We start from the raw sequence: 26,426 nt of genomic DNA on the forward strand, positions 1-26,426 counted from the left end.
TCAAAGGTCAATAATTTAGGGAAAAGATAAGGAGGAAATTCACAGGACATTCATCTCCTTTAACTGACCTTTGCACAGTCTGGAAAAGTGAACATCCACTGAGTCAATAATACATTCGGGCAGGTTCATATTGTCACATCTATCTCAAGCAACAAAGTCAGTGTTAGTCAGGGTTCACTGGATGCCAACTTCAAACCATAAACTCATGGCTCAACTCAGGGGCAGATATGAGAGATTGGAAGGTTTGGGTGTGGAGCTCTTGTCATTATTTATAATGTCACACTATATTACAGCATATCCACAAGGGGGAGACTGTTTATCACAGTAAAATCATCTATGCTACAAAAGGAGACAGTATTTTTATCACTTTATTTCTATGGTGACAAGAAAAGACTTTCTCCCAGATGCAGGACAAACTGATGTTTACTTTGACAGTGAGTTATTATAAACCTGTGTGCATCAGGCTTATCAGAAGGAGTTCAGTGTCAATGGTCCACAGACGGTGGTTTGTGGTACTCACTGTAAAATTCACTCTGTATACAGGGTGACACATGTATATTTAATAGCTGTTAATTTATGGCAGTCCCATAATAGGTGTTATTTGAATTCAAAGTACATCACAGCAAACAAGAGTATGTAGGAGGAAATATAATATATATATATAAATATATTTTGTGACTATAAGTCACTTGATGTGTGCCTAATGTGTATATATATGTATTACAATCATTTTGAAGTCAATAACAAAAGAATAATAATACTAATACATTTTAAAAGTTATATGGTCTTACACAACTAAACTATTTGAGGTAACATATTGTAACTCACCTTGTTTTCTTCTCATATATTTAAAATATCCTCATCAAATATAAGCTAGATATTAAATAGATAGATAGATATTAGATAGATAGATAGATAGATAGATATTAGATAGACATTAGATAGATAGATAGACATTAGATAGATAGATAGATAGATATTAGATAGATAGATAGACATTAGATAGATAGATAGATAGATATTAGATAGATAGATAGACATTAGATAGATAGATAGACATTAGATAGATAGATAGATATTAAATAGATAGATAGATATTAGATAGATAGATAGATAGATAGATAGATAGATAGACATTAGATAGATAGATAGATAGATAGACATTAGATAGATAGATAGACAGATAGACATTAGATAGATAGATATATACATAGATATATAGATAGATAGATAGATGGATAGACATTAGATAGATAGACATTAGATAGATAGATAGATAGATAGACATTAGATAGATATATATAAACAGATAGACATTAGATAGATAGATAGATACATAGATAGATAGATAGATGGATAGACATTAGATAGATCGATAGATAGATAGATATTAGATAGATAGATAGATAGATAGAAAGCTGAACATCTGGTGCAGTACAACCTTAATGAAGCACACAATAAAACAAATCCTATATAAATACCTGAACCTGTATATTCTGGTAAATGAAACTACAGGGTCTATTGACATATGGACAGAGATGTGTTGCAGACAGGAGCTGTGGTGGAATTTTCTTTTTAAAGGAAAAACAAACAGCAGCGCCACGCCTGTCACACTTTACGGGTGCATGCGCAGTCGCAGCCTGGAGGGTGGGGATGAGTTTTTTTTGTTTATTTTCGTGGCCAGCTAACCAGCTAACCGGCTAACCGGCTAACGCTGTTAGTTTACTCTGTTTTGTTAGTTTCCATTTGAGTATTACACAGATACAGACTGAACGAGTGCGCGTTTAGCTAACATGATTCTGTAGCATTTCGCGTGGTAGCGAATTTGGGGTGTTGATGAACCTTAGCTGTTAGCTGTAGGGTACGTGCTAACAAGCTAGTTGGGGCTGGACATCATATCGAAAATTAGGTATCTAGAGCTGCCTGCGTATTATCTGGCGATATTTGGACTTACACTGCCGCACCGAGAAACCACAGTAAGTACATTAACCAATGTATGTTTGGTTTTCGCCATGTTAAGAAACGACCTGCTTATACATTAGCATTAGCCAGCTAAGGCTACGCTACCCAGCTGTAGCTAACGTCGACATTAGCTGGGCAATGGTAACTAACTGCGTGTGTTTTTTTTACAATCATACCGATAATGCATGTGTGCTACTTTGAATAGGTGATTTGTAGTAATCAATATATTTAAAATCGGGTTTAACTGTGCACTGCTGGAGCATTGCTCAGATTGGATATTGCTACATGTGTTTATTAGCCTCTACACCCATCATGGCTAACGTTAGCTGCGAAATGACTGTTTAAACCCTGACCATTGACTCCCATGTTCATTTAATCTTCATCCCAATATCAGCGATGTGCCCTTAAAAAAGAGAACACATCGTGACTGTACCATACAAATGATTTGTTTTGCATTTCATATAAATATGCATGCATGCATGGATCTATGATTTTAATGCAGCGGTTGTATACTTGAATCAGAAGTTACCATACATGTATGAACATGGGTCTTAAATCAAAGATCAACCATAGCTAGTGCTGCAATTATCAAGTGTTATTTTACTGCCATCTAAGTGGTTTTAATTCATTGTACCTGAGTGCAGCTTCATCAACTGCATTGTGAACTTTGGTGTGAACCTTTCAACCAGTCCTCTCTCTCTCTGTCTTAGATCGCTGGGCAGCATTTGATCGACAATCATTTCACTGTGTCACCTCTACCGATAAAAGCATAGAGGATACAACCGAAAAGCCTCCCCTAGGTTGAAGCCTACGGAGCAAGATGTCAATCACAAACACTCCCACAAGCAATGACGCCTGCCTGAGCATTGTGCACAGCCTGATGTGCCACCGGCAGGGAGGCGAGAGCGAAAGCTTCGCCAAACGGGCTATTGAGAGTCTTGTCAAGAAGCTGAAGGAGAAGAAAGATGAGCTGGATTCCCTTATCACAGCCATCACTACAAATGGAGCGCATCCTAGCAAGTGTGTAACCATACAGCGGACTTTGGATGGACGTCTACAGGTACAGTAACAGATTTACAGCACCAAGTGGATTTGTGCTCAGGTAAAATTGTGAGAGCTACCACAGAAGCACTACTTTTCTCATTGGACGTTCATCTCTGTGCTTTAGGTTGCAGGACGTAAAGGTTTTCCCCATGTTGTCTATGCTCGACTGTGGCGGTGGCCTGATCTACACAAGAATGAACTGAAACATGTGAAATATTGCCAGTACGCCTTTGACCTGAAATGTGACAATGTTTGTGTCAACCCATACCACTACGAGAGGGTGGTCTCTCCAGGCATCGGTAAGTGAGAGTCAGTTTGTTAGCTGTAACGAGATCACATTATTTTAGGTTATTGATTTGATTTGTTTCATTGCTTTGGTTATTTTATTTCATTTAATTAATGCTTTACGTATTTTATTGCTTTATTATTTTTATTGATCTCCTCATTCCACAGCACCTTTAGTCATTATTAGAACCACACATGCACCCTGCTACTCGATATTCTCATTGATAATGAAGTTATATGATGCAGTGATCTATTCTTACTCTAATTCTTATTTTCCCCAGACTTATCAGTACTGACGCTTACAAGCTCAGGTATGGAGTTGCCACACTTCCTCTTTACGTTGCTTCTAATTTTTGTAAATGACCATCGGCCTTAACCATGTTTGTCATCCTCTGTTAGGTCCACTATTGGTAAAGGATGAATATGACTATGATAACCAGCAATCTCACTCCAGCTCTGAGAGCCACCTGCAGACTATCCAGCATCCGCCGTCAAGGCCTGGCCCACAAGAGACCTTCAGCAGCCCCACCCTCCTCCCCCCGGAGAGCAGCAGTTCAGCTTCAACCTCTGCTTTCTCCACAACCAATGCTGGACCCTCAAGTAATAGACACTTCACAGGGAATACACACATAAGCAAAATGTATAGAATAAACATGTTTTTGCCAGTCAGACTTAAATTAATGTGATAGTTAACATAATTCCTAAAAAAGTAAATGTCATTGTAAAACAAAGTTTTCATTGTTTAGCTTTAAGATTAATTCTAAAAAAACTCTTTTGAATGTATGTTTACAGATCCGACCCCCAACTGGAGCAGGAGCAGCAGCTTCACCCCCGCGGTGCCTCAGCACCAGAATGGTCATCTACAGCATCACCCACCCATGCCTCACACAGGGCATTACTGTGAGTGGAACGAAAACAAGATAATAAGATATCTATGCAAGCAACAATCTTTGCAAATTATATTACTTGCATGAAGTGTGAATCAAATCTAAGATGGTTTTTCAGTGTGCTAATATCTGAATGATGTATCCCATCTTGTGTGTGAGTGGTTTCAGAGTTGCTCAGAATGAATATTGACATTATCTTGCAGGGCCTGTTACCAATGAAATAGCGTTCCAGCCTCCCATATCCAATCACCCTGGTGAGTATCAAGCTATAGATGGAAAAACTTCACATATTTACCCTTTACACATCCGAAAACTGGAACTGTAATCAATATAAACCATTTTGTCTTTTTTTTCTCAGCTCCAGAATATTGGTGCTCCATTGCTTACTTTGAGATGGATGTCCAGGTAGGGGAAACGTTTAAGGTGCCATCCACTTGTCCAATAGTGACTGTGGATGGCTATGTGGATCCATCAGGAGGGGATCGCTTCTGCCTGGGCCAACTGAGCAATGTTCATAGGACAGAGAACATAGAAAAAGCCAGGTACTCTACCTCATATGATATTTTTGATTCAAGCAGATACCATTGATTATCTGTCTCTAGGTATAATTAATAAATGACAGTGTGTGTGTGTGTGATAACATGTCTCAGGGCTCTCTGACTAAGTTCTCCCCTTTTCTGACCTCAGGCTTCACATTGGTAAAGGTGTGCAGTTGGAGTGCAAAGGTGAAGGAGATGTGTGGGTGCGCTGTTTGAGCGATCACGCAGTGTTTGTGCAGAGCTATTACCTGGATCGAGAGGCTGGGCGTGCCCCCGGAGATGCAGTTCACAAAATCTACCCAAGTGCTTACATCAAGGTGAGATTGCAGCATCTTGCTTATACAGTGAACAGCAGAAAGTAGTGTTCCTGGCACCGGCTATATTTGCATACAAACCACTAATTGAGCCGTGATGGAATGAACACTCTAATGTGAGTATGATTGATTAACTGTTAATGCAGTAAAGCTTAAGATTGTAGTGAAATATGTGGAGCATCCTCTTTTCTGTTGTATTATCGAAGGAACGTTTATAAGAATGGGAATCTGGCCTGTTCAGGTGACAGGCAAATGGTTGAGTGTTCATTCAATATCTTGGCTTGCTATCAGATGTTTGTCTCGTCCCCCGCCAGGTGTTTGACTTGCGTCAGTGCCACAGGCAGATGCAGCAGCAGGCAGCAACAGCTCAAGCAGCAGCTGCAGCTCAGGCAGCGGCGGTGGCTGGAAACATTCCCGGACCCGGCTCAGTGGGAGGAATCGCCCCAGCCATCAGTGAGTGTTATATCTGCTGCACTTTCCCCTCCAGCATGTGTATTACTATGATTGCTTCTCGTCCCGTTTTAGGCATTTTGCCTCCAGACTTTCATCAGGGACTTTTATGGCACTGCATTGTGCTGTAAAAGTCTGTATTTTCTTAATGGATAACTTCTTTACTAAACTAAACCAACTTGATTCATTTGTGTTCACCAAATGAGAAGCTGTATTATGTAGGACAATATAAATATTTATTATAGTACTAACTTATTAAGTCTGTAAGGACTAAGCAGATATTTTACTGCAGGGCTGAATATTATCCCCAACAGACCCAGATGTGTAAAAATTGGCCATTACACTACATTTTTCAGGTCAATCTGTCAGATTATATAATGAGGTTAAAATGTACATATTTACACTTTAAGACAAGTTTAGTGCAGGTATACAGCCAAAGTGGGAAAATTGTGGCTATACTATGCAGGTTTTAGGATTTTCTCATTTCTCATTTTATCCAGTAAAACTTGTGGTTCGATCTGAGTGGGAGATGTGCTTATAATGGCAGTAGTACATTTTCTATTTGACATTGTGTCTGGTTTATGTTCCAGCTTTAACTACAGCAGTAACTTTGCTGACATATATCTGCTTTGGTTTGGCCTATAGTGCTACATTGATCTAAAGGTTGCTGCTTGTGACTCCCCTGCAGGTTTGTCTGCTGCTGCAGGCATCGGGGTTGATGACCTGCGCAGGCTGTGCATCCTGCGGATGAGCTTCGTGAAAGGCTGGGGGCCCGACTACCCACGGCAAAGCATTAAAGAGACACCCTGCTGGATTGAAATCCATTTACACCGAGCTCTGCAGCTACTGGATGAAGTTCTGCACACCATGCCCATAGCTGACCCTCAACCTCTTGACTAAGTTGAAAAGACATTAATTGTACAAAACCAACAAAAAGCAAAAGAAAATATCAGACTGTACTTTAGACAGACCACTCCACCTATAGGCCCGGAGCACCGAAGGAGGACCTCAACTACAGGGACACTGAGGAGGTTGTAGGAGTAAAGAACAAGGACAGAAAGTAGGCAGTATACGCACACTGATTTCAAATGCAGCGCTGCGAGCAGTCGTCAGGTTACTGAGTTACACTCAAGGTCTAAGTTCAGTGACTTCCTGGAAGAGCATGTGAGTCACATTGGGAGGAGTTGTAGCACAGTGGAAAGAAGAGGATGAGCATGTTAAAGGAAGCCAGTATCCTGTCACTGTTCACCAATTGCAACTGCACAACAATATGAAGTGATCAAGTTTCTCAAATCACAAGTTTGATATTAAAATGTTGTAAGAGATTCGAGGTAAAGAACATGTTCCCACTGAGATTCAAAGATCCAAAAAGCTCTTGGATTGTTTCATATGCTGACAAAGACACTGTAAGAAACAGGGAACCATTTGTACTCTGTGTATTTTTCATGTGTCTGGACATTTTCTGTATGTAATATTTTAAGATGTTTGGAGCCCCAAATTCCTTTTTAAACTATTTAATAAGAGAGTAAGCTATTTTGCTCGATTCCATTTGAGCACAATGTGGAGCCTTGTATTGGATGCAAACCTGTCATATACCCTGTTTATGTAAATGTGATTTCAGTTGGTGTATACTGCCGGTCCAGTCCTCCTTCACTGGCCCTCCGGTGCTGATATGGCTTCACGTAAGTGGAGATTTTTTTCTTCCCTGTCGCAGATCAGGACATTTACATGAGATCATGTTATTCATTGCTCATTTTCTCGTAAAATGTAATCTTGAATATTTTTCAAAGCTGAAAGCCCTTGTTAATGTTCTTTTTTGATTTATACGCACCCTTTTTGAATAGTTGTTTTTAATAAGGTGAAGAGCATTTTAGTTCAGATCAGCTTCTCTTTATACAACTGTTGCATTATTCTAGCTGCAGAGGAGTTATGTTTTCTATTGAACTTTTACAAAACCCCAGAATTGAATTGAAATGAAAGAAAGGTTATTATACATCTGATTAATATTATTAGTAATGATTAGATGCCCATTAGTGTCCATTAGCACTTTATTAATTTGCCTAAGTGTGTTGTCTTGTTTCTTTTGTCTCCTGTGTGGTTACTTGTTGTATCCATATAATAATCTTAGTATAGTGTAAAATAAATTAATGTACACTGGGGTGCAAACGTTGGAGACTGCTTTTGGACCCCAGGGTAGGTCAAAGTGTTGCCTGCTCAAAATCTATGTTTTCAGTATCAAATTCACTCTCAGCAGGTTTGAAAGAAATAGTGATTATTAAAAGTTACAGGAGGTGTGGTTCAGGAAATATGAAATCTTGAGAGAAAATTGAGATCCACCTTTCAAACCTGCGGATGGCGAATCCTTCATACTAAAAACATATGTTTGGGTGGAGAATCACATTATGTTAGCTCACCTCCACCTGCTTTCATTTGAGAATAACACTTGACGTAGAAGACAGCTGAGAAAAGCAAGTGCGGACTGAACCATGAGAGGAAGCGTAGCCATATTGATGCCAAAAATACCCTCTGGAAAAGTGCAACGGTTTATCAGCCTGCCGTCATTTCAGTGTTGACGTCGCATCTAAAAGCTCGGTTTCATCATCAACTGAATGAGTTTAGTTTTTGCTCTGCAATATTCAATCAATATTCTGGTATTTGGAGCTCTGTTTACAGCTGTTGCAGTATTTTGTACTTTTTTGCTACCGTTACAGTGATGAACTCTGGCCAAAATATAAATGATTTAAAAATTTAAAAAAAGTAAAGGAATGCTGTACAATTTTCAGGAAATACAAGTTTGTGCTCATCGTAAAAAACATTCTGAACTGAGTTTGAATGATATTGGTGTTTACTTGTATGAATATGGTTGAATAAAATTGAATGGGCTAACACTACGATTTAGTCATTTGATTGGTGTGTGTGTGAGCCAAAAGGGAGAGAGGACGCTCAACTTTGAACAAGAGAACATTTATTACTGCAAAGACGTGTCACAAATTTTAAGAAAACAACACTAAGAAGCTAGCCTGAGCTGAGATCTGAAATATTCAGAAAACCAAACTACATGTGTCTTTAATAGTTTCTATATTCATCAATACGACACACTAAATGATAATATCTTTATAAATATAAAAGTTCCCCAATTGTCCTCGTTTTTTATGCAAAATACACGATACAAATCACCCTACACGCATTGGTTTTGCTCGCCAAATTTGAGAAGATATGAAGAAAACTTAACAGCGCACGAAAAGAAAGTCACATGAAATTTGTGTGTATATATTATATCAGATACTATACATTATCCCAAAAAAAAGAGGGAAAAGAAAATCACAAAAAGCACTTTAGCCAACATATCCGATAAAATGTTCACCAAAAGAACAAATCAAATAATTAGGACACAAATAAATATACCTTTTCAGTTTTTGATATATACATATTTTTGTCTAGGGTGAATCGAAAATAAAAACCTTCCCCAAATGCCACTGCCAAATGCTTGTGCTTGCATTAGAGCGTGCTACAGATGGCCACGACTCACTGGACTGTCAAATGGCACTTGAAAACATCCAAATACAAATCTCAAACAGATCACAGCATTCAGAAAAGATCATTTGACAAAAAAACCCCAACAGAAATCACGATCATGAGAAAAACAAGTCGTAAGAGAGAGCGGTTTTAACTTTACAGCGGCTCTCCTTGTTCATTAACCAGTTCTATACAATTAAAAAGCCGTTTGCAGGTCATCTACCACGTGTAAACCACTCGGTGTGAGTCCCATCCAGTTAATGGACAGTCCCAAATCTGAGGACAGGTCTTTTTTTCTTTCCGTCTTCCTCAGCTCTGGTGTCTTCTCAATGGCAGCACCTGTGCAAGGAAACGTCCGCTCTGATAAGCCTCTATCTGTAGCCCACCAGAGACCCAATAGTCACCCAGGCCATCTGCTCTGGCCGGGGCGAAAAGGAAAGGCACTGGAGTCTGCTATGGGTCAGTGAAGCTGCCATGTTGTCCAGATGAAGAGTCAGTTCTTAGCTAAAACTCCTATGACATAGCTTATGTTTTTCTTTTTTCTTTTTTCCTCTGGTTGAAAACGGGCTCATTTGCGCACACACTCATTCACTCACTCACACACACACAAAAATAACAATCCTACTTCTCAATTTCAAAGACACTGAGAAATAAAGTACAATTGTGTTGGCAGCATTATCATCAGTCCAGTGTTTTACCAGGCAGGCTTTGAGATGCAGAAAGCTAAAAATCACTGTGTGGCACATCAGTCTATGTGTGAAAAATAAACAGGGATAAAAGTTTAACGAAACAAAACAAACGGTTTCTAGCAGCACATGGTAGCCGTGCCAGACCAGAAAGCACTTATGATCCTAAAGCACACAATTTGAGATTCAAAGAAACACATTTTTTTTTAAGCCATTTCCACTTCAGGCACAAAAAAATACATCTACAGTGTTGTAGTTAATTCATGATAACAGAGGTGAGACTCATATATTTTAAAAAAATCATTCAATTAGAGGCAAGATAATATATCCTGCAAAACCTCCATTCCTAACCAGTACACACTACCCAGGTTTACAGCATACTTCAAAAATTTCAGTCACAGAACAGAACGTCACTTTTTTTTTTTTACAATCGCATTTTCAAATAAATTCAGCGAGTCATGTGGGGTTAGTTTATTATGTGAGCACAGATTTATGGTGAGGCTCTGGAGAAAGAACAAGTCGATCTAGGGGGTTTATGTTTACGTGTCCGTTCACCTTGTGTTCTCCCTGACTTAAATAGCAAGAGTCAGGAAGCCATCGCTCATACAAGGTCGCTGTGGCCGCAGTCTGATGTAAACAAAATACCCCGGGCCTCCAACTCCCAGCTACTTTATGGTTCACTGACCCTTTCTCTCAGACTTTTCAAACCCGTCCTTAAGGGATGTGATGAGAAAGACTGTATTGTGTGTGCGCTCGGTTCCTAGATCTGGTGTGCCAGACATTTCAAGCCAATAGGATCAGGGTAAGGCTACAGTATGAGATGTGTGGGTTTAATAAATATGGAATGTGTCTGTACAACAGCAGCATTAGGGCCATGTTGAAGAAGAGAAAACCTGAGATTTCGAAAAAAAAAAAAAAGGTGACAATTCAAGTGAATAAAGAAATGATTTTTCAGAAATAAGCAGCAAGGAGAACCTGTGCTCGATCCTTGATATTAACTCCTGAACCAATCATAGTTTCTCGAGAATCTAGGGCACCTCTTTGAAAATCACATCACACATATATCATATCAAAGATTTACAGTCGACCACATTTCCATTATCCAGGCAACAGGCTGATCCTTTGATATTTCCCCTCATGCAGCCTAAATTATTCTGTTAAATTCACTACTTTACTCTTGAAATCTCAGGTTTTTTTCCCTTTCAGAGGCCCTAATACTCAGTCGTAACTTACAGAGTAAGACCTAGATGCAATATCTGCACATCCCCACCCTCCTTTACATGTTTTCTACACAGGCACACAATCTAGATTTAGACAAAAAGGGCAAAGATCCTGTTTCATGATCGTTTCTGAAGAAATTTTTGGAGTAGAGATCCTAAAAGACTGATTACAACAAATAACAGTGCCAACCCTTCTTCATAATCCTTCATCAACCTACATACATGACTTACGAGGGGAAACTAAAACAAAACAACAGGAACAAACCTTCTGTTCCTTCTGTACAGTAGGTCTGCTCTTTGCAGTGGTATAAGTCCCCATTATAACATATTAAAACAAAAACACAATAAATATCAATAAATAAAAAAAATTCCGCAGAGAAGCGGTGCAGGCCATTTCAACAGGCATGGGGAAAAAATGAATTTAGTAGCAAAACAGTTCCTATTTAGAGGATTAATCTCAATATTCTCCACAACATAGAAGGCTGTAACAGTTCAAGTATAGATGTAGTCTAATGAAGAAAAAGTTAGTACCCATGCCTTTCCCATTTGAGTCTATAAACTAATTACAGGAGCTACCGAAAGAAGCACAGTCACGTAGAAACAATCCGATCAACCACATAAAAAGCAAACAAATATCTGTAGTGTGTCGTCATTTTATATACTATACATATATATCTATATATCTCTTTGAATATCAGAAAATATCTACTTTTTGTCCACTGTACAAAGATGATCTTCAAACAGGGAACAAAGGATGAAGCATTTTTATGGGCTGAGAACTGAAATCACAATGTGTCAGAGGTGAGAGAAAAGCAATGCAGATTTTCTCTATCGCGTTGAGATTTGTGCAGTACAGAGGTGTGTGTGCAATAAGTGTTTGGTGACTGTTCTGCACGCGTCAAAAGGGCTGGCACCACTGGTTTGAGGTAGGGTGACTGATGGATGTGTTCCAACACACACACACACACACACACACACACAAGCACGCAGACATAGGCATATCTATATACATATACAAACACAGTGCAGACCTACGCATCCATGTATATACACACTCACACGCACTTCACCCAGTAACGAAGGCTAATGCAAGAATAGGCCTCAAGAGGGCAGAGTTAGGGCAGGAGCAAGGCTAAAGACTGTGATTCAGATACGTACTAAGCTTAGTAGAGCTGATCCAGAGAAAACAGATGTGTCTGTGCCTGTGTTCCTTGGTCTCAACACTGATGACCCTGCCCAAATCCAGCCACAAGTCACCAGAAAGCCAAAAGGTGTGGCTGGGACAATGCAGAGGGGCTGCGGGCTCTCGACACCGCACAGTCAGGACAACAAGGACAGCTGCATTTAAAGATAAGGCACTATGATAAAGCCGAGGTACATTTAATCCCTGACATTCCTTCTGCTCTGCAACATGGCACTGTGGGGACAGGAAACGGCTCTCGGGTGGCCGCTGAGGGCTCACTCCCAGCTTCCTCTTGTTGGTTTGGTTTTTGGTCCTCTGTGAACTTAAGAAATTTCTTCAAGACAAAAACGGAAAAAAAAGAAACAGGGGAATGTGTCTAGTAAGTTGTTTTCAAGATTACAGCTTCATCAACCACACTACAGAGCATCTAAAACGGACAAAGGCAAGCGTTATGCACGGAGTGCATAGAAAAGCTAGCTTTGAAGAAACGGTTTTTGTACAGCCGATATTCTCAATCTCTATACACATGAGTAGCAGCACAGACATTTCTTTAGGGGGGGGTTCTTTCTCTGTGGCTAAAAGCTATAAGTGGTTATCGGTGGGTGGCTACCAAATTATTTTCAAACCAAAAATAACAAAATTGCCCATTGATCCTTTTTTAAAATGTCATACACACATAGAAAGTCATCCCTTTGTTTTTAGCTACAAACAACACTCAAACATTTTGTTCAGCCAAAAGTTAGTCAGCAGTTGGAATGTAAATCATACTAAAATTAGGAGGGATAACGGGAAGTTAAAGCAAAGCACAATGATAGCACCATGAGGTTTGGGTAATACCAATTGAAAGTACAGCAGATCTATGTACAATAGATGAAGGTCTTGAGTCAATCGATGACTTTGCTCCACTGGGACTGGTGACGTGGATTTGAGCTCTGAGACATGAGTAGTATGAAGCAATGTAATTTTCCTTCAAGCATATGCTTGTCTGTACACACAGACCGGTTTGTTGTTAAGTCATGAATAACCAGGAAATGTTTTAACGGGTCAAATTAGTCCTTTTCTTCCAGGTCCCTTCCACCAGCTGCTGCGTTAGGGTAGAGCACAGACTTATGGGATGGCAGAATATCCAGAATCTAAGCAGTCAGACACGGACAGCACAACTTGGCCAGAGTGTCAGCCATCAGCACTCCTCCACTGACCAGGCCGGAGAGGAGAGCATGTCCATTCAGGTACAGACGGAGACAATGCATGAAAGAGACAGAAACATCAAGACTTACAGAGAGAAAGATATGTGGAGAGAATGAAACAGCGTAAATAGGCCGGACACGGTTGGCCTTGCCCTCTGACCCTCAAACAGAGGCGTAGGTGTTGCCTGTGGTGCTGCAGTGGCGGATGTTAGGAGTACCAGCTGAGGGGGTGAGGATGTGCTCCGTGTGATCCTGCGGGGGCTGGGGCAGCGAGTGGAGGACACCTGGCTGGACGACACCCACAACAGGGTGGGACCCGTCCTCTAGCGCCCCGACCTGGATCACCTGGATCACGTCGTGCTCCGACTTCTCCCGCTTGGCGAGAGGTTCCCCGGACTCCTCCGTGTCCTCTTCCAAGTCACTGTCCATCCCACTATGTTCATCTGGACAAGAAAGAGCAACACATTTAAAAAAAACAATTGTACAAATTCAAATTGGTCATTTAATTTATTTACATTATTTAAGTTTTACCACATTAACAAGCCTCAAGGATTCATTGATATTCAAAGCTGCTGTCCCAATTTCATATTCTGCTCATGAAAAGGAATCATACATTTCTTTTAAAAGGATTTTGCTAAGATCTTGGACTCTCTTCATAAGATGATTAGTTGATGCATTCCCTGGTGTTTCATCAAAAACATAGTATACAAATACTTCAATTTTGTGTGATGTGATTTCAGGCTGTGCAAAATGTATAAAACCAGGTACAGTAGATTTTTTGACAATGTTTGTTTTCACATTTCAAAATTATCAGTCTTAGCTCATTAACTACATTTTGCAATGCTTGCCAATCACTGACCTAAATGACTTCTGAAACACAAAGTTGTTTGAGTATAAAACCGAACTATAATTTCTCAGTAGTCCCACTGCAGTTGGCAACAACAAAATCTCCACTTAAGCATAAATATTGTGCCACATACCTTTATCGATGTTACTGAGGGAGAAGGTGTTGAGGCTGTCGAACTGAAAACAGACAAAAATCATAATTAGTGGGTCCATTAGAAATAGTATTTCTTTAATGTATCTAAATGAGACACTGCTTTGAGGTTGATTTATATCTGTCATATTTTGTAGTGTTTCTCAGTGGCATTATAAAATACTATGAAACTGAAAACCAAAACGAGTGGTAACAAAGTTGTACCTCCCCCATGACACCGATGGGCGTCTCTCCGGTAGCTTGAGCCACACGATGCTCCACTAAGTAGAACATGTACTCATCGTAGAGCAGACGAATCAGGTGGAAGGAACCAAAGCTGGCAGCACTGCGTAGGGTCAGGTCCCTGATCACCATTGAACTGCACAGACATTAAATAAAACATTAAGTGTTCTGTTGCACACACACAGTCATGACTCAGTGTGGCTGTTTGTTTGTTTTTTTGCAGACCTGTAGAAGGACCATTTGAGCAGGAACTGTCGAGCCGCCCTGGGAAAACTAGGCCGGTGCTCGTAGGGCTTGAGCACCTGAGTGACCACATTTTCCAGCCAGGCTGCCCATTGCTCCAAAGAGCTTTGCTGCTGTAGTGTGGCCTTGAAGTCCTGCTCCAAGTGCTGAACCACTCCTTCCTCACACTGGCACACCCACGATGCCTGCTCCTACACAGCAACAGAGACAGAACGGGAGGCTCACACGTGTCCAGTGAAAGGAAAAGTAAGACATACATATATTCTTTTGACATCATGATAAGAGAGAAGTGATTTACTGTTGAAATTACAAAAGCACAACTGCTGAGTATTCAAACACAAAGAACTTTTCTGACCTGTACGTTGGCAAAGTCAACACGGTTGAGATCACTCAGCATCTGGTTGATTTGTGACGTGTTCTGTAACACGGCACGTGCCGCCTGAGCCAGGTGGTTCAGAGATGTGTATCTGCGCAGTGTTTGCGCAAAGGCACTAACAGCGGCAATCTGTGAAAACAATGATACAAAAGGCCCAGGTGTCACCAACAGCTAGTAAACCACCCATACCTTTCAAAACTAAATTACTCTCATGTATAAGTTGTATATTTAGAACAGGGGTTTTTATCTTATTCATCAATGCAGTCTCTTATGAATGCTGCTATAGTGCACCTTGGTCTGGATCATTCTCTGTGGAATGGCATTCATAGCATTATTGAGCCAACCTTCCAGGCTTTTGGCAAAGTTGCGAATGGCTTGAGTCAAGGCACCTGAGAAACCAAACAACATGGCAAAAACAGCAAGTTCATTATAACACCATCAGCAGCACAGCAAACAGGTGAACATGAGAGGTGTCTGTGACTGTGACTCACTGGGAATGGGTCTCAGGACATCAGGAATGAGGATCTCGACAAGGGCCTGGTACATTAGGTGGTCACAGGTGCTCATCCACTTGAGTACAGTTTCGTTTCTGCACAGTGCCAGTAGTTGTGATTGGGGGAGCCGCGCTTCGATCTCACTAATGCTGCTGTGAAACGACCACATCAAAACTTTAAAAGATGCCTTTGAAATCAATTCATTCCTAAAATAAATTGCATTGAAATTTATATTTTTTGAAAATGATTCATCATCTAAAAAAGAAAATCATTGTTAATCTTCATCACCTGTTTTCTGTTACAGTGGCACCCTCTACCGAGTCAGGGGGAGAGTAACGCCAGAATGTCTGCCACAGCTTCTCAATTAGACTGAACTGGAGGTTGACAACCACGTCCAAGATAGCCTGTAACAAAAGCAGAGAATAAATAAAAGCACTAAATAGAATAGAATTACTGTCTAAGAGGAGAAGAAATAGTGCCTGTTGATAGCACGATGTCCGGTTTGTACAGAATAACCAGGACATTTTCAAGATGTATTTTGTCAGCGCTCTCAAGGGCTCAGATAAAATTCTATTCACCTACATCATGGCTGAAATCTCACATGGACATCTCAAAATAGTTCTAGATGTGCATGAGGAAAGAGTGAATGTTCTTTTTCCATTGGTCATTGTTTAGCAGACATTAGAAGAGCTGTGATTGAAAACATCAATAGATGAAGAGGAAACTCAGTTCCTAAATGCCAGCAGATGGCATTTTACAAATCTCTGTCTCTGTAAACACACGTGACCTTTCCCAAAGTGTCCACACTCTGAATCCCGCCAAAGTTTACGTGTAATACAAGTAGATTAAACTACTAAATGTCTGCGATGATAGCAATGAGGTAAAACATGGACTTTTTCCCTCAGAGAGAGTGAGACTTCTAATAGAAAACAAGTTCAATAGATTAACGTGTTGGTGAAATACAGCTAGTCCAGGCAGATCAATAGGGAAATGTACAATCAAAAGGATGGTTTCAATGAATGCTGCAATATTGAATGGAAATAGTATATGTGTGCTACGGTGACTTTGTGGTGAAAATGAAAAGCATGCCCTTTATCTAACCTCACAGTGCTCTCTGTAAAGGGACTGGAGAGCTTTCACATCCTCTGGACTGATGTTCTCTGTATTGCTCTGTCCCAAGTCCAGCTCGACAAAGTCAGGGAGGGCCCGCGATGCATCTGTTGGGGTGATGAAAAATGTTATGAGTTGAAAAATATGTAATAATCGGACAAACATTAACCAGAAATCAATGCATTTCGAAAATGTTTTCTGTTTCACAGACATTCAGATAAAGGGAAAAGCTGATAACCTAGGAACTGCTGGTGGTGCTGGCTCTGCGCAATGACTGTCTGCTCCGCTGCACCAGGCTGGTTCTGGCCTCCACCTGAGTAATTCTCCCCAGCGCCGCTGTCAAACTTCTGCACCGGCTTGAACCTGAAACCACAGGGTCAACTCAGCATAAGTAAGATAAGTATCCCATATCTGAATGCATATCTGAATGCATATCTGAATGCATATCTGAATGCATGTCTGGCTGCCTGTGTACCTCTGTTTCTGCTGAACAGGCTGCTGTCTGAGAGCCATATACTGCATGTCCTCTTGGAGTCTATTGAGTGGGGAGTCTGGTTTTACACGTATACCATAGTAATGATATTTTGAGTTGCCTCTGCAAAACAAAAAACAAAAGTGAGCACATGTTGACAGAGTGGGGTGAGAAGTTCTTATGGATGTAAAACAGTTTTAAGGAGAGGGAGAGAAGCTAGAAAAAGCAAACCTTGTCCCAAGGCGCCTTGTACGGAGTCCCATGAAGATGGAGCGGATAAGTTTGCCAAACGAGGCTGCATTCACAGGGTCCAGTTTCTGCTCCTGGCAGTGCCTTAGGTAATGATTGTAGAGGGTGGATCGTGGTAGACTTACGCCCTCTGCTGTCTCATAATTGTCCAACAGCCACTGGAGCTACAAGGGAACACATGATGCTTACTCAAGAGATTCACACTGGTCCACACTAACTGTCTGGAAAGGCTTCAGGCCGACAGTCAGTGAACTGCCATGTTGCAGCTCTGCAAAAGCATCTCTAATGCAGCCAGGGAATTTAAAGCAACAATAACAAGTAAAAGAAGCAACATGAAAGCACCACACCAAACTCAAATGTACAGAGTAGAGAGAGATAGAATGGCAAGAGAGTAGAGTTCAGCAGAAGTCAAGGTAAAATGAGGGCAAGCATTCATAAAAAGCAACTTACATGGCTGTTGAGCAGCGAGCTTCTCTGACTGGATAAACCTTCAGATTTTTGGAGCGTCTCAATCGCCATTTCAATCTGATAAACCACGAAGCACAGGACAACAAAATGTAAGAGGAGGGAAATAAAATAAATAAATAAATAAACAAAAGCAAGAAAAATAAATAGTTGAAGGTAACACATTAGTGGCTACTAGCAAAAAAAAATATTTAGGAAAGATTCCAAAGCAAGCACCACTAAACCCAAGCGGAGCAGGACTACCTGCCATTTCAGGAAAATCTTTGCCTGGTCCATATAACATGAACAGACACTTTACAGGATGAGTATATCAGTGTGGACAATTCAGACGCAACACTCTAGATTCCACTAGTATAGATCCACTTATCACAATCATTACATACAGAGACTCTATTATAAAAACAAAAGATGAATCGATAGTCCAGTAATAGACTGCTATTAGAAATTCTGTGATGTGGCTATATGTGCATGACTTTGATCATCATAGTACTTGCAAAGCGAGATATTAAGTATTTGAGAAATAATAAATTCAATTCAATTCACTTCAGGATTGTTAGCTTAAAAGAAGCATGATATACTTCCTGTTGGCAGCATGATGTCTCAGTGTTTAGCTCATTTTCTACCAAAGGATTAATGATTTCAAACAAGTCTTCTAATTGCTATTTACTTGTATTAACAGAAAAATCATACTGCTGGACCAATTCATCTATTCAACCAGCACATCACTTAGAAGCATTCTTCTGAAGCGTTTAAAATGCACCTGCAACCCTGCAAACATTTCTTGGACATAAAAAAAAAACAACACCTCCACCGACATCCACATCATATTCATCCACATGTAATGTCAGTTAACACATCATTACAACAATTCTGCCAGAAGGCACCATTACAGTGGACTACATAAAATGCTCAATGGGCCGCTCAGATTACAGCTACAGAGCAACGATTTTGACCAATACACAACTCTCATGAGGAGTGGGAGAATCTGTGGCACTGTGTTTCTCCCCCCTTCCTCAATACACCTGTCTCTCAGGTTTTAGCCCCTCCCTTCTTCCTCTTAACCAAAGAGTGGTAATGAACCAGCAGATGAAATGAGGGATGGAAACTGACAGTAGTTGTATCACTACAGAGACTCAGGGGCAGCCTACGCAGTTCATCGCATGCATCAGCAAGGATCATCGCCAGAGATATACAAATTCATGGAGGAGGTGAACACAAAAGTTCTCTCTCTATAATGTAACATAATACATGTGCACTGAAACTTTAAAAACACAAACACTCTACTTGGGAGAGTTGACATCCTACATTTTGAATCAAATCAGTGCAGGGATTATTGCAGAGGCAGAGCATCTACTCTAACTGGAAGAGTGTAAGCAAACTAAAAGCTGTGTGGATCGAAACAGGGAAGATTTGGATGAGACTACATACTAGTCAGATGTACGATCGACACACAACAGCGGGCAGTCGAGGAACCCAGTTAGTGGGCGTTATGCACTTACAGTCGCCGGGGAAGCTCGTGCGGTCTGGGTGGCAGGGTGCGGTCCAGTGTTGTCCATGAGGTACGCCCCCGAACTGCTGCTGATTACCTGACCCCCCGCCAGACCCATGCTCATTCCTCCACTGCCCCCTCCTCCGTTGTTGGTCATGCCATGAGATGTCACCACAGTGGACACTTGTGACGAGCTGCCCTGCGTGTCGAAGTAGGTCCCTCCACTGTTCTGGCTATACAGCTGCGGCTCCGAGTACGAGTAGGTTCTTCTGTACAGAGGAGAGGTTAGCAGTCAGTCAATGAGGCAGTGCGCCCCGAACTGAAAATAAAACTGAGAGAAAATAACTGAAGAACCTTTAATTAGTTATGTTAAATTGTAATTTTTTAGTTCAAGTATGATTTCTTTATTATGTGAGTCACCTGGTAGATGGTAAAAAAATTACATTACACTTAAGCTCTTCATGGTTTTTGCACTAGGCTAAAATAAAATACTGTGAACAGTAATTATCATACTGAGGGCAATCTAAAATGTCTTTAAATATAACTTTCACAATATGTTTTTACAATGTGTCTAGTTGTTTGGTGTATGATTTAGTATTGGAAGAATTTCCACCAGTAGCTGAGGTCAGACAGCTACAGTGTGTTTGTTTCTGTATGTGTGTGTGTGTGTGTCCAAGTGAATCACAGTACGACAAACACAGCTTGGACTTATTAGTGGAGTGTGTATGTAACCCCTGTTCCCCAGACCCAGGGGACCCTCACGTAGCGTCAGCACTTAGAGGACAGGCCTACTTCTCGTCATGTTCAGGTGACTGAGCACAATCAAACGCACGACTGCAGACCGCTCAGAAAAGAAAACAAACTCGAAAAGACCCAACGCCCTCCCACTGACATCATGTGCTTGTGACATGAATGATGGTGTGAAGAGACTTAAGAGGAGAAAGAACAGGCTGCGGAGACGTAGCGCTAATATTTGTTGAGTGGTGTAAGAGCAGAGCTGAGTAGCAGAGTGACTCACATGTTGCCGTTGGTGTAGACGCCACTGTTTTCCTCCACATACTGCACCTGTGCTGGGTAAACATGCTGAACCTGTTGAACAGTCTGGGCCTGGCAACACAAATTGCAGCAGTTGCAAATCAATGGTTTAGTTTATACTAAAAATCACATGCAGACGTGCATGAATGCAGGTATGCACACTTGTGCAGACAGATTCAGACACAAATGCACACACACGCAGACAGGCTGGATGTACCTGTTGCTGGACAGGCACCTGCTGGGTGGAGCCGGTAGGCTGGACAGGCACGGTGGTCTGAAGAGGGACAGTGGAGGTGGAGTCAGCGCCTGCTTCAGGGGTCTGCATGGCGCCTAAATAAGACAGAGAATACACACTCTTGTTGTAGATACATTAGAGCGACAATAAGTGAAAGAAAAGAGCACTCAGCCCAAACCTGCTGGTCTAACTGGTACGGCAACTTTACAACTCAAGCAACATTATCATCTTAATGCATCATTGAGCCAACGCCCGTGTGTAAAAGATTAATAATTAAATTAAACAAAGGGGAAATTTGCTAAATGCTCTACAAAATACTTGTATTGTTTTTGTTGTTTTTAAGTTGAGTTGATAATAGAAAAAGAACAACACATAGATTACTTTTTTATCCTCTCTACAAATCAGTGCCATGAACCTCAGGTAACGTATCCCAATATAGATCTTATCCTTTGCATGTATCCAAAACATATTGTTGCATGAAATACCAGACACATTTATCCATAAAACCTAAACAAAAGCCTGGTATAGAGGAAAATACATCCAATATTTATCCTCCTGATTCAGTATCACCAGGGCATAAAATATGCTTGACTGAGATACTAATCAAGGCATAACAGTGAACATGAGGTTTCATCACAGACCAAACTAAATCTGCTCTCGAGCAATTCTACCCAAGCACCTGTTCCTGCCTTGACTCGTGACTCAATGTACTAAAAGCCTCATGCATCAGTGACACATGGACTTGTCTCCATGTTCACAGCCATAAAACAAGTTAATATTTAACAAACTCCAAATAGATGTTGCCTTTTGTTGCTCTGTCAGTCCTGCAGTTTTACAGGTTTAATGTTACTTGAGATTAAAAGGTACTGAGAACAAGATGCAAGCTATCTGATTTTTTTGATGTGTCGAGCAGAAATAATCATTATTACTAATAAAAGAGCTGTAGTGTGCATGAGAGACCTTGTCTACAGTGCTCGCTAACTAAGGGGAAAGTGATCTATTTTCAAGATAAGGAGAAAGGGAGAGGAGAGACAGTTGGTGAACCTGTGTTTGTGAGTTAATAATAGTACAGCTAACATCACTCATTCCTTCCAGGGAAGGGCCACCTCCTCCCCATCACAGTTTCCATGAACAAGCCTCTCTTGGTTAATTAAGCTGGGTCTCCAAACAGCTTTGACTCTCTCCGGGGACAAGCCTTCCCTTTATCTTCAGTGTCATACTGGCCCCTTTTCTAGTGATTATCACTTTATTTGTGCTGGGGTGACGAACCTCAATGTTGGGATTAGAAAGCTGAGTCAGTCTTACCTGGTGTGCTGGAAAAGTCGAGTGTCAGTGAAATAAAAAAATCAGGTATTTTTTTAAACATCCAGGCGAACTGAGATTCATTAACGCGAAGCCATCTGCTTTCAGCATGACTATTTTGAACACCGGGGAAGGGGGATGTATGCATATACTATCACTGTCAGACACGTAAGCAGTCTGCTGATAGACGGGCTGTGGTCTGGCTGGTGGAAAAAAGAACTACCGTCAAGAGAGGCATATGTTTATAGTCTGGGATTTTGTAAAGATGCTGGTAATTAGGACAATTCAGAAAAAGGTTAAACATGGCCAGCAGCTCCTTTATCTTAAGGTGTGACAGGCAATGATTGGAAACTACCAAAGATATAAAGATGTCATTCTGCACAGTTAAACTTGAGCCTTCAGCTTACTACTGTATTTCCCATTGCTCCAAAAAAAAGGACCTGAGGAGAGCTGGGAATGTAGACTCATGTTCCAGATTGCAATTTGAAAGCTGAAGTACATGTGCCCAACTGAGCCCACCTAATCGAGGAAAAGTGCCCCTGCATCACAACACAGTCTTGTTGCCTCACCCCAACCCCCTCCACAAATACACACACACAACACACCTCCTGCCTCACAATTCAGGCACTCCCTTGTGGCCCACTTAAATGCTTTGCTCCACTGAGCAAGTGCAAGCCCTACAAAGACACAGAGGAACAAAAGCCACAGAGGAGGGCAACATTTTGCCCTACGTTTTTCACCCCCCCCAGTTCCTCATGCTAACCTTAGAAGCAACACATAGCAAAGACTGCTATATTCACATTCACAGCTACTAGAAAGAAAAACAAAAACACAGAACCGCCGTTTTCTCATGATCATTTGATAATGGTGGAGTCTGATGCAGAGAGTAAAGAAATATGAGCTGGTGAACAAGCCTGAAAAGTTCACCATACATAATATCTCCCCTTTTCATACACAAACATTCAACCCAAGACAGGAGCAGGTGCAAGTACAGCAGGCGAACAGGTGAAGGCAGATGTAAGTGGGAAGAGGAGAGAGATATGCCAAGTACTATTTGTTTAGGAGTTGGGTTTTAAATTAGGAACTAAACAGGAAGCGACTTGCGTGTCTTTGCTGATGTTGATTTTGGTGTCAAAAACACTGCATTAATACACTGGATATTGTTACTACTGCAAGTTATATTCAGAGTAACAAAGCTTCAGACATTTGACTTGATTTGATGTCAAGACAGGACCATGAGAAACAGAGAAAAAGCGCTTTAAGAAAACGTCTAAATCTACACTGATGAGCCGAGTTCCCCGATTTGGGTTTTGGAAGTAAAAAACAAGGACCTTTACTCCCCCTCTTTCATCAGCAACATACATTATCTCTGGACGGCCAGGGCTGATAACAAACCAAACATGCCCTATCCTGCTAATCCATGAAAATGGATGACTGAATAATTGAATTAATCAGGCCCTCTTTAAGTGATTGGAAATGCAACAGGATCCAGGCGGCAGGTGGCATGGTACTATTTCTGCCCTACTGGACTACAGGTAAGTGGTAACATGATCTGATAACTAGCAGTTTCCAACATCCTGTGTGTGTGTGTGTGCTGGGAGGGGTGTCTGTGCATGGCCTATATTGTGTGGTATATGCCAATAGATCAATAAATTAATATTATTTTGATCTTTGTCTGTAGTATGTGGAATAATTGTATCATTAGTGTTTGACCTAATTCGTGTGAATTGATCTGAGGCTGTCAAAGCCACGTTTGCTTATCAATAACACGGCCTACTACACCAGTAGTTACATACACACAACTGATGAATAGCATACAATTCTACAAAAATGATGTAAAGGATGGTGATGGACCACTGAAGTTTATCTCCTAGCTGAATACCTTGTCCGTGATGGACACATATACACATAGGCCTCGATGGTCAAGAGTCCCATCCCCGCTGAAAGTGCACCTGTCCACACACACACACACACACACACACACACACACACACACACACACACACACACACACACACACACACACACACACACACCTGCTTTCTCCCCCAACAGGAATGGGAGGTCACAGATGTACAGGAGACCCAGTGGACCCAAGAATAATTGTGATGCAACATTAAGAAACCAAGTCTCTACCTGTATACAACCCTCACACAATATAAAGGAACCTCAATATATTTATACTTGCCCATATAGTGAGGCAAGGGAATATGTACATTTGACTGAAATAGATTTGACCTTTTACCAAATCAAAGTGAGCATAAAACAGTTATACACAATAATACACTGTTAACTCAGGACTATACAGCCCCCCCCCCCCCCCCCCCCTTACAGTGTGATTATAGACTGAATAAAGTCCCTCTTCTTCTATGGTATGTGCTCCCTGGAACACAGGCACACATGGAGTGCATAACTAAATATCAAAAATACAGGATGTATTATTTTAAACGTTTTTAATACAGGTATATTCTGCAGAGGGCGGACAAACCCTGACGTTTACAGCCCAGATACAAACAGTGCTGGGCAGGATAAAGCAATGATTCGGGATTAAAATGGGCACCAACATCAAGGTGTTTTTGTGTTAGTGATGCATTTTTTCCCCCTCAAGGCTGCAACACTTAGCTTGATGTCATGTGTTAGCTTATCGTGGCCATCAGATGCCACAAAGAGGGCTAGCGAGGCTATCTTGCTTCCCTAAGACAAAAGGGAAAGTAATGGCTTAGCTATTGTCAAAAGCACTTGGTGTGTGTGTGTGGAGAAGCTAGCTCACTGCTGGTCGACGCTGCTGTTTGTGTATCCCCGACATGGTTTGACAAACTTGCGATATCACTGCAACATTAGCTTAAATAAACGGAGGGGGGGATACCAGCAGGCATTGTGAGAAGGCAACGCTGGCGTTAGCAACCTAGCAACAACAGACACCTGCTCCAGCTGACCAGCTAGCATCAGCGGCTAGCCCAGACCTATGCTACCGCTCAGCAAGCATGGTAAGTTTAAACACACGAGTTACACCCAAAAACTATTAAATGCCGAGCCGACGACATGTGGGTGAAGTTGTAACAGCAGATAAACCACAGAGGGGGGACGTTTCTTGCTGCTGCTAGCGAGCCGGACAGCTCACATCTGTGGGGCTCTCAGAGGCAGAGCGTTAGCCGAGCATGCTAGCACGTTACAAAGAAACACCCTCGCTAGCAAAGTACCCCAAGCTATCCACCGAGAGGAAGCGCTCATTCATCGGCGGACAAAACACACACCGAAGCGTTGAATGTCTCCCCGCGAGCAGCGGCGCCTCGAAGTTGAATTTACAGGGTGAAGGTAGTAAAGGATTGATCCAAACCTGAGCCGTGGACTGGTGGATGAAGATGAGGATGGTGGAGGAGGTGGTAATGATGGAGCGAGAGGTTGTTGTTGGTGGGTTACAGTCGCCAGGACTACGGTGACTATGGCGCTGCTTCACCGGGCAACAGTTGCTATAAAACTCCCCGGGAGCGCGCATCCTTATCAGGCAGGTGGGAGGAGATTAAAGCGCAGTAAATACAGTGGAATTAAAAATCACACCCATCAGATCCATTTATTAGGAGAGTGATTAACGCGTTAAAGATGTTTAATAGAAGTCCTGCTTCCTATAGGTAGCAAAGATAACACACATGTTATTGGATCAGTATAAATGAATGAGGAGTTCTAGATGCTGCAGGTTTTTCCATTTTCTCAAAGTTTTATCTTCACTTTATCACGATCCACAATACATTTTTAGCATCACTGCATTTTCACACTGTCATAATCATAATGATGCTTCATGATCAGGGCCGTGCACAGACTGCTTTTTTGGTGGGGTCAGCTGCTCAAGTGAAAAAGGAGGCACCCCTCTCATTGTGATTTATTGGAATAAAGACACGTACAGTTGTGCATTTTAATCACACATTTATTTCCTCAAAGGGGTAGTTCACCGATATGCTGATGGAGGGTTGGGTCAAGTGTTTGGGTCCACAGCGTTGCAGCCAAATCAAATGCAATTGAAGTAACTGGGGACCACTTCTTCAGATGTAACAGAAAAAAAACATGAAATGCCTCCATACTGCTCCTGTGGAGCACTTTGCTATCCAAGTGTCAGTAAGCCCCAACATTCGTATTTGGCTTTAAACGGAGTATTTTACACCATGTTTTTAGCCTAAATATCCTCTGTTATCCTCCTCTGGAGCTTTTATTTTTCAATAAACTATCGCTGTAAGTACTCATACATACATGAAGATGTTCAATAGTGCACACACAGTGACAAACAAATCTGGAGGCTCTCAAACATTATATTTACCTGGTGGACACCAGTAAGCTCTGCAGGGCGCTCGATTCAGGTGCATAAGCTGTGGTGGCTATGATAAGAAAAGTCATAGTGGGGGGGCAGGGACTTCCATGTTTTTAATTGAGAGTTGATGCCAACATGGGCGTTGTGAATTTTTTTTATATGAA

The 26,426-nt window shown here is 41.3% G+C and overlaps 2 protein-coding genes across 3 annotated transcripts; one reads left to right on the plus strand and one right to left on the minus strand.

Moving 5' to 3' along the window:
- The first annotated feature begins 1,627 nt into the window (after positions 1-1,627).
- On the plus strand, positions 1,628-8,372 carry smad4a (SMAD family member 4a). The gene is made up of 11 exons (XM_020082085.2): positions 1,628-1,976; positions 2,673-3,022; positions 3,131-3,305; positions 3,573-3,602; positions 3,691-3,891; positions 4,084-4,191; positions 4,382-4,432; positions 4,537-4,720; positions 4,866-5,034; positions 5,346-5,484; positions 6,170-8,372. The coding sequence occupies exons 2-11, from the start codon at positions 2,783-2,785 to the stop codon at positions 6,379-6,381; spliced, it is 1,509 nt and encodes a 502-aa protein (XP_019937644.1). The 5' UTR covers positions 1,628-1,976; positions 2,673-2,782; the 3' UTR covers positions 6,382-8,372.
- Positions 8,373-10,587: 2,215 nt separating this feature from the next.
- Positions 10,588-25,437, minus strand: rfx3 (regulatory factor X, 3 (influences HLA class II expression)). 2 transcript variants are annotated; one of them, XM_020082084.2, is made up of 17 exons: positions 25,300-25,437; positions 20,643-20,755; positions 20,409-20,497; positions 19,401-19,659; positions 17,887-17,961; positions 17,419-17,600; positions 17,191-17,310; positions 16,954-17,078; positions 16,707-16,822; positions 15,894-16,009; positions 15,603-15,757; positions 15,403-15,500; positions 15,091-15,240; positions 14,718-14,926; positions 14,475-14,628; positions 14,254-14,296; positions 10,588-13,716 (listed from the first exon to the last, which is right to left on the minus strand). In XM_020082084.2, the coding sequence occupies exons 2-17, from the start codon at positions 20,748-20,750 to the stop codon at positions 13,436-13,438; spliced, it is 2,280 nt and encodes a 759-aa protein (XP_019937643.1). In that variant the 5' UTR covers positions 20,751-20,755; positions 25,300-25,437; the 3' UTR covers positions 10,588-13,435. The 2 variants fall into 2 exon arrangements, with proteins under 2 accessions (XP_019937643.1, XP_069369554.1); XM_069513453.1 differs by having other exon boundaries at positions 25,217-25,376.
- Between the last annotated feature and the right edge of the window lie 989 nt (positions 25,438-26,426).

This window comes from Paralichthys olivaceus, chromosome 18 (genome assembly GCF_024713975.1).
Source record: "Paralichthys olivaceus isolate ysfri-2021 chromosome 18, ASM2471397v2, whole genome shotgun sequence".
Taxonomy (NCBI): Eukaryota; Metazoa; Chordata; class Actinopteri; order Pleuronectiformes; family Paralichthyidae; genus Paralichthys; species Paralichthys olivaceus.

Bases quoted from the DNA above. Each gene is read 5' to 3' on its own strand.
- smad4a (XM_020082085.2), top strand. From the start codon at position 2,783: ATGTCAATCACAAACACTCCCACAAGCAATGACGCCTGCCTGAGCATT. The intron at 3,023-3,130 runs GTACAGTAACAG...TCTGTGCTTTAG, and splicing joins CTTTGGATGGACGTCTACAG to GTTGCAGGACGTAAAGGTTT. The intron at 5,485-6,169 runs GTGAGTGTTATA...ACTCCCCTGCAG, and splicing joins AGGAATCGCCCCAGCCATCA to GTTTGTCTGCTGCTGCAGGC.
- rfx3 (XM_020082084.2), bottom strand. From the start codon at position 20,750: ATGCAGACCCCTGAAGCAGGCGCTGACTCCACCTCCACTGTCCCTCTT. The intron at 17,311-17,418 runs GTTTGCTTTTTC...TTTGTTTTGCAG, and splicing joins ACAAGGCGCCTTGGGACAAG to AGGCAACTCAAAATATCATT. The intron at 14,297-14,474 runs GTACAACTTTGT...GTCTGTTTTCAG, and splicing joins CCATCGGTGTCATGGGGGAG to TTCGACAGCCTCAACACCTT.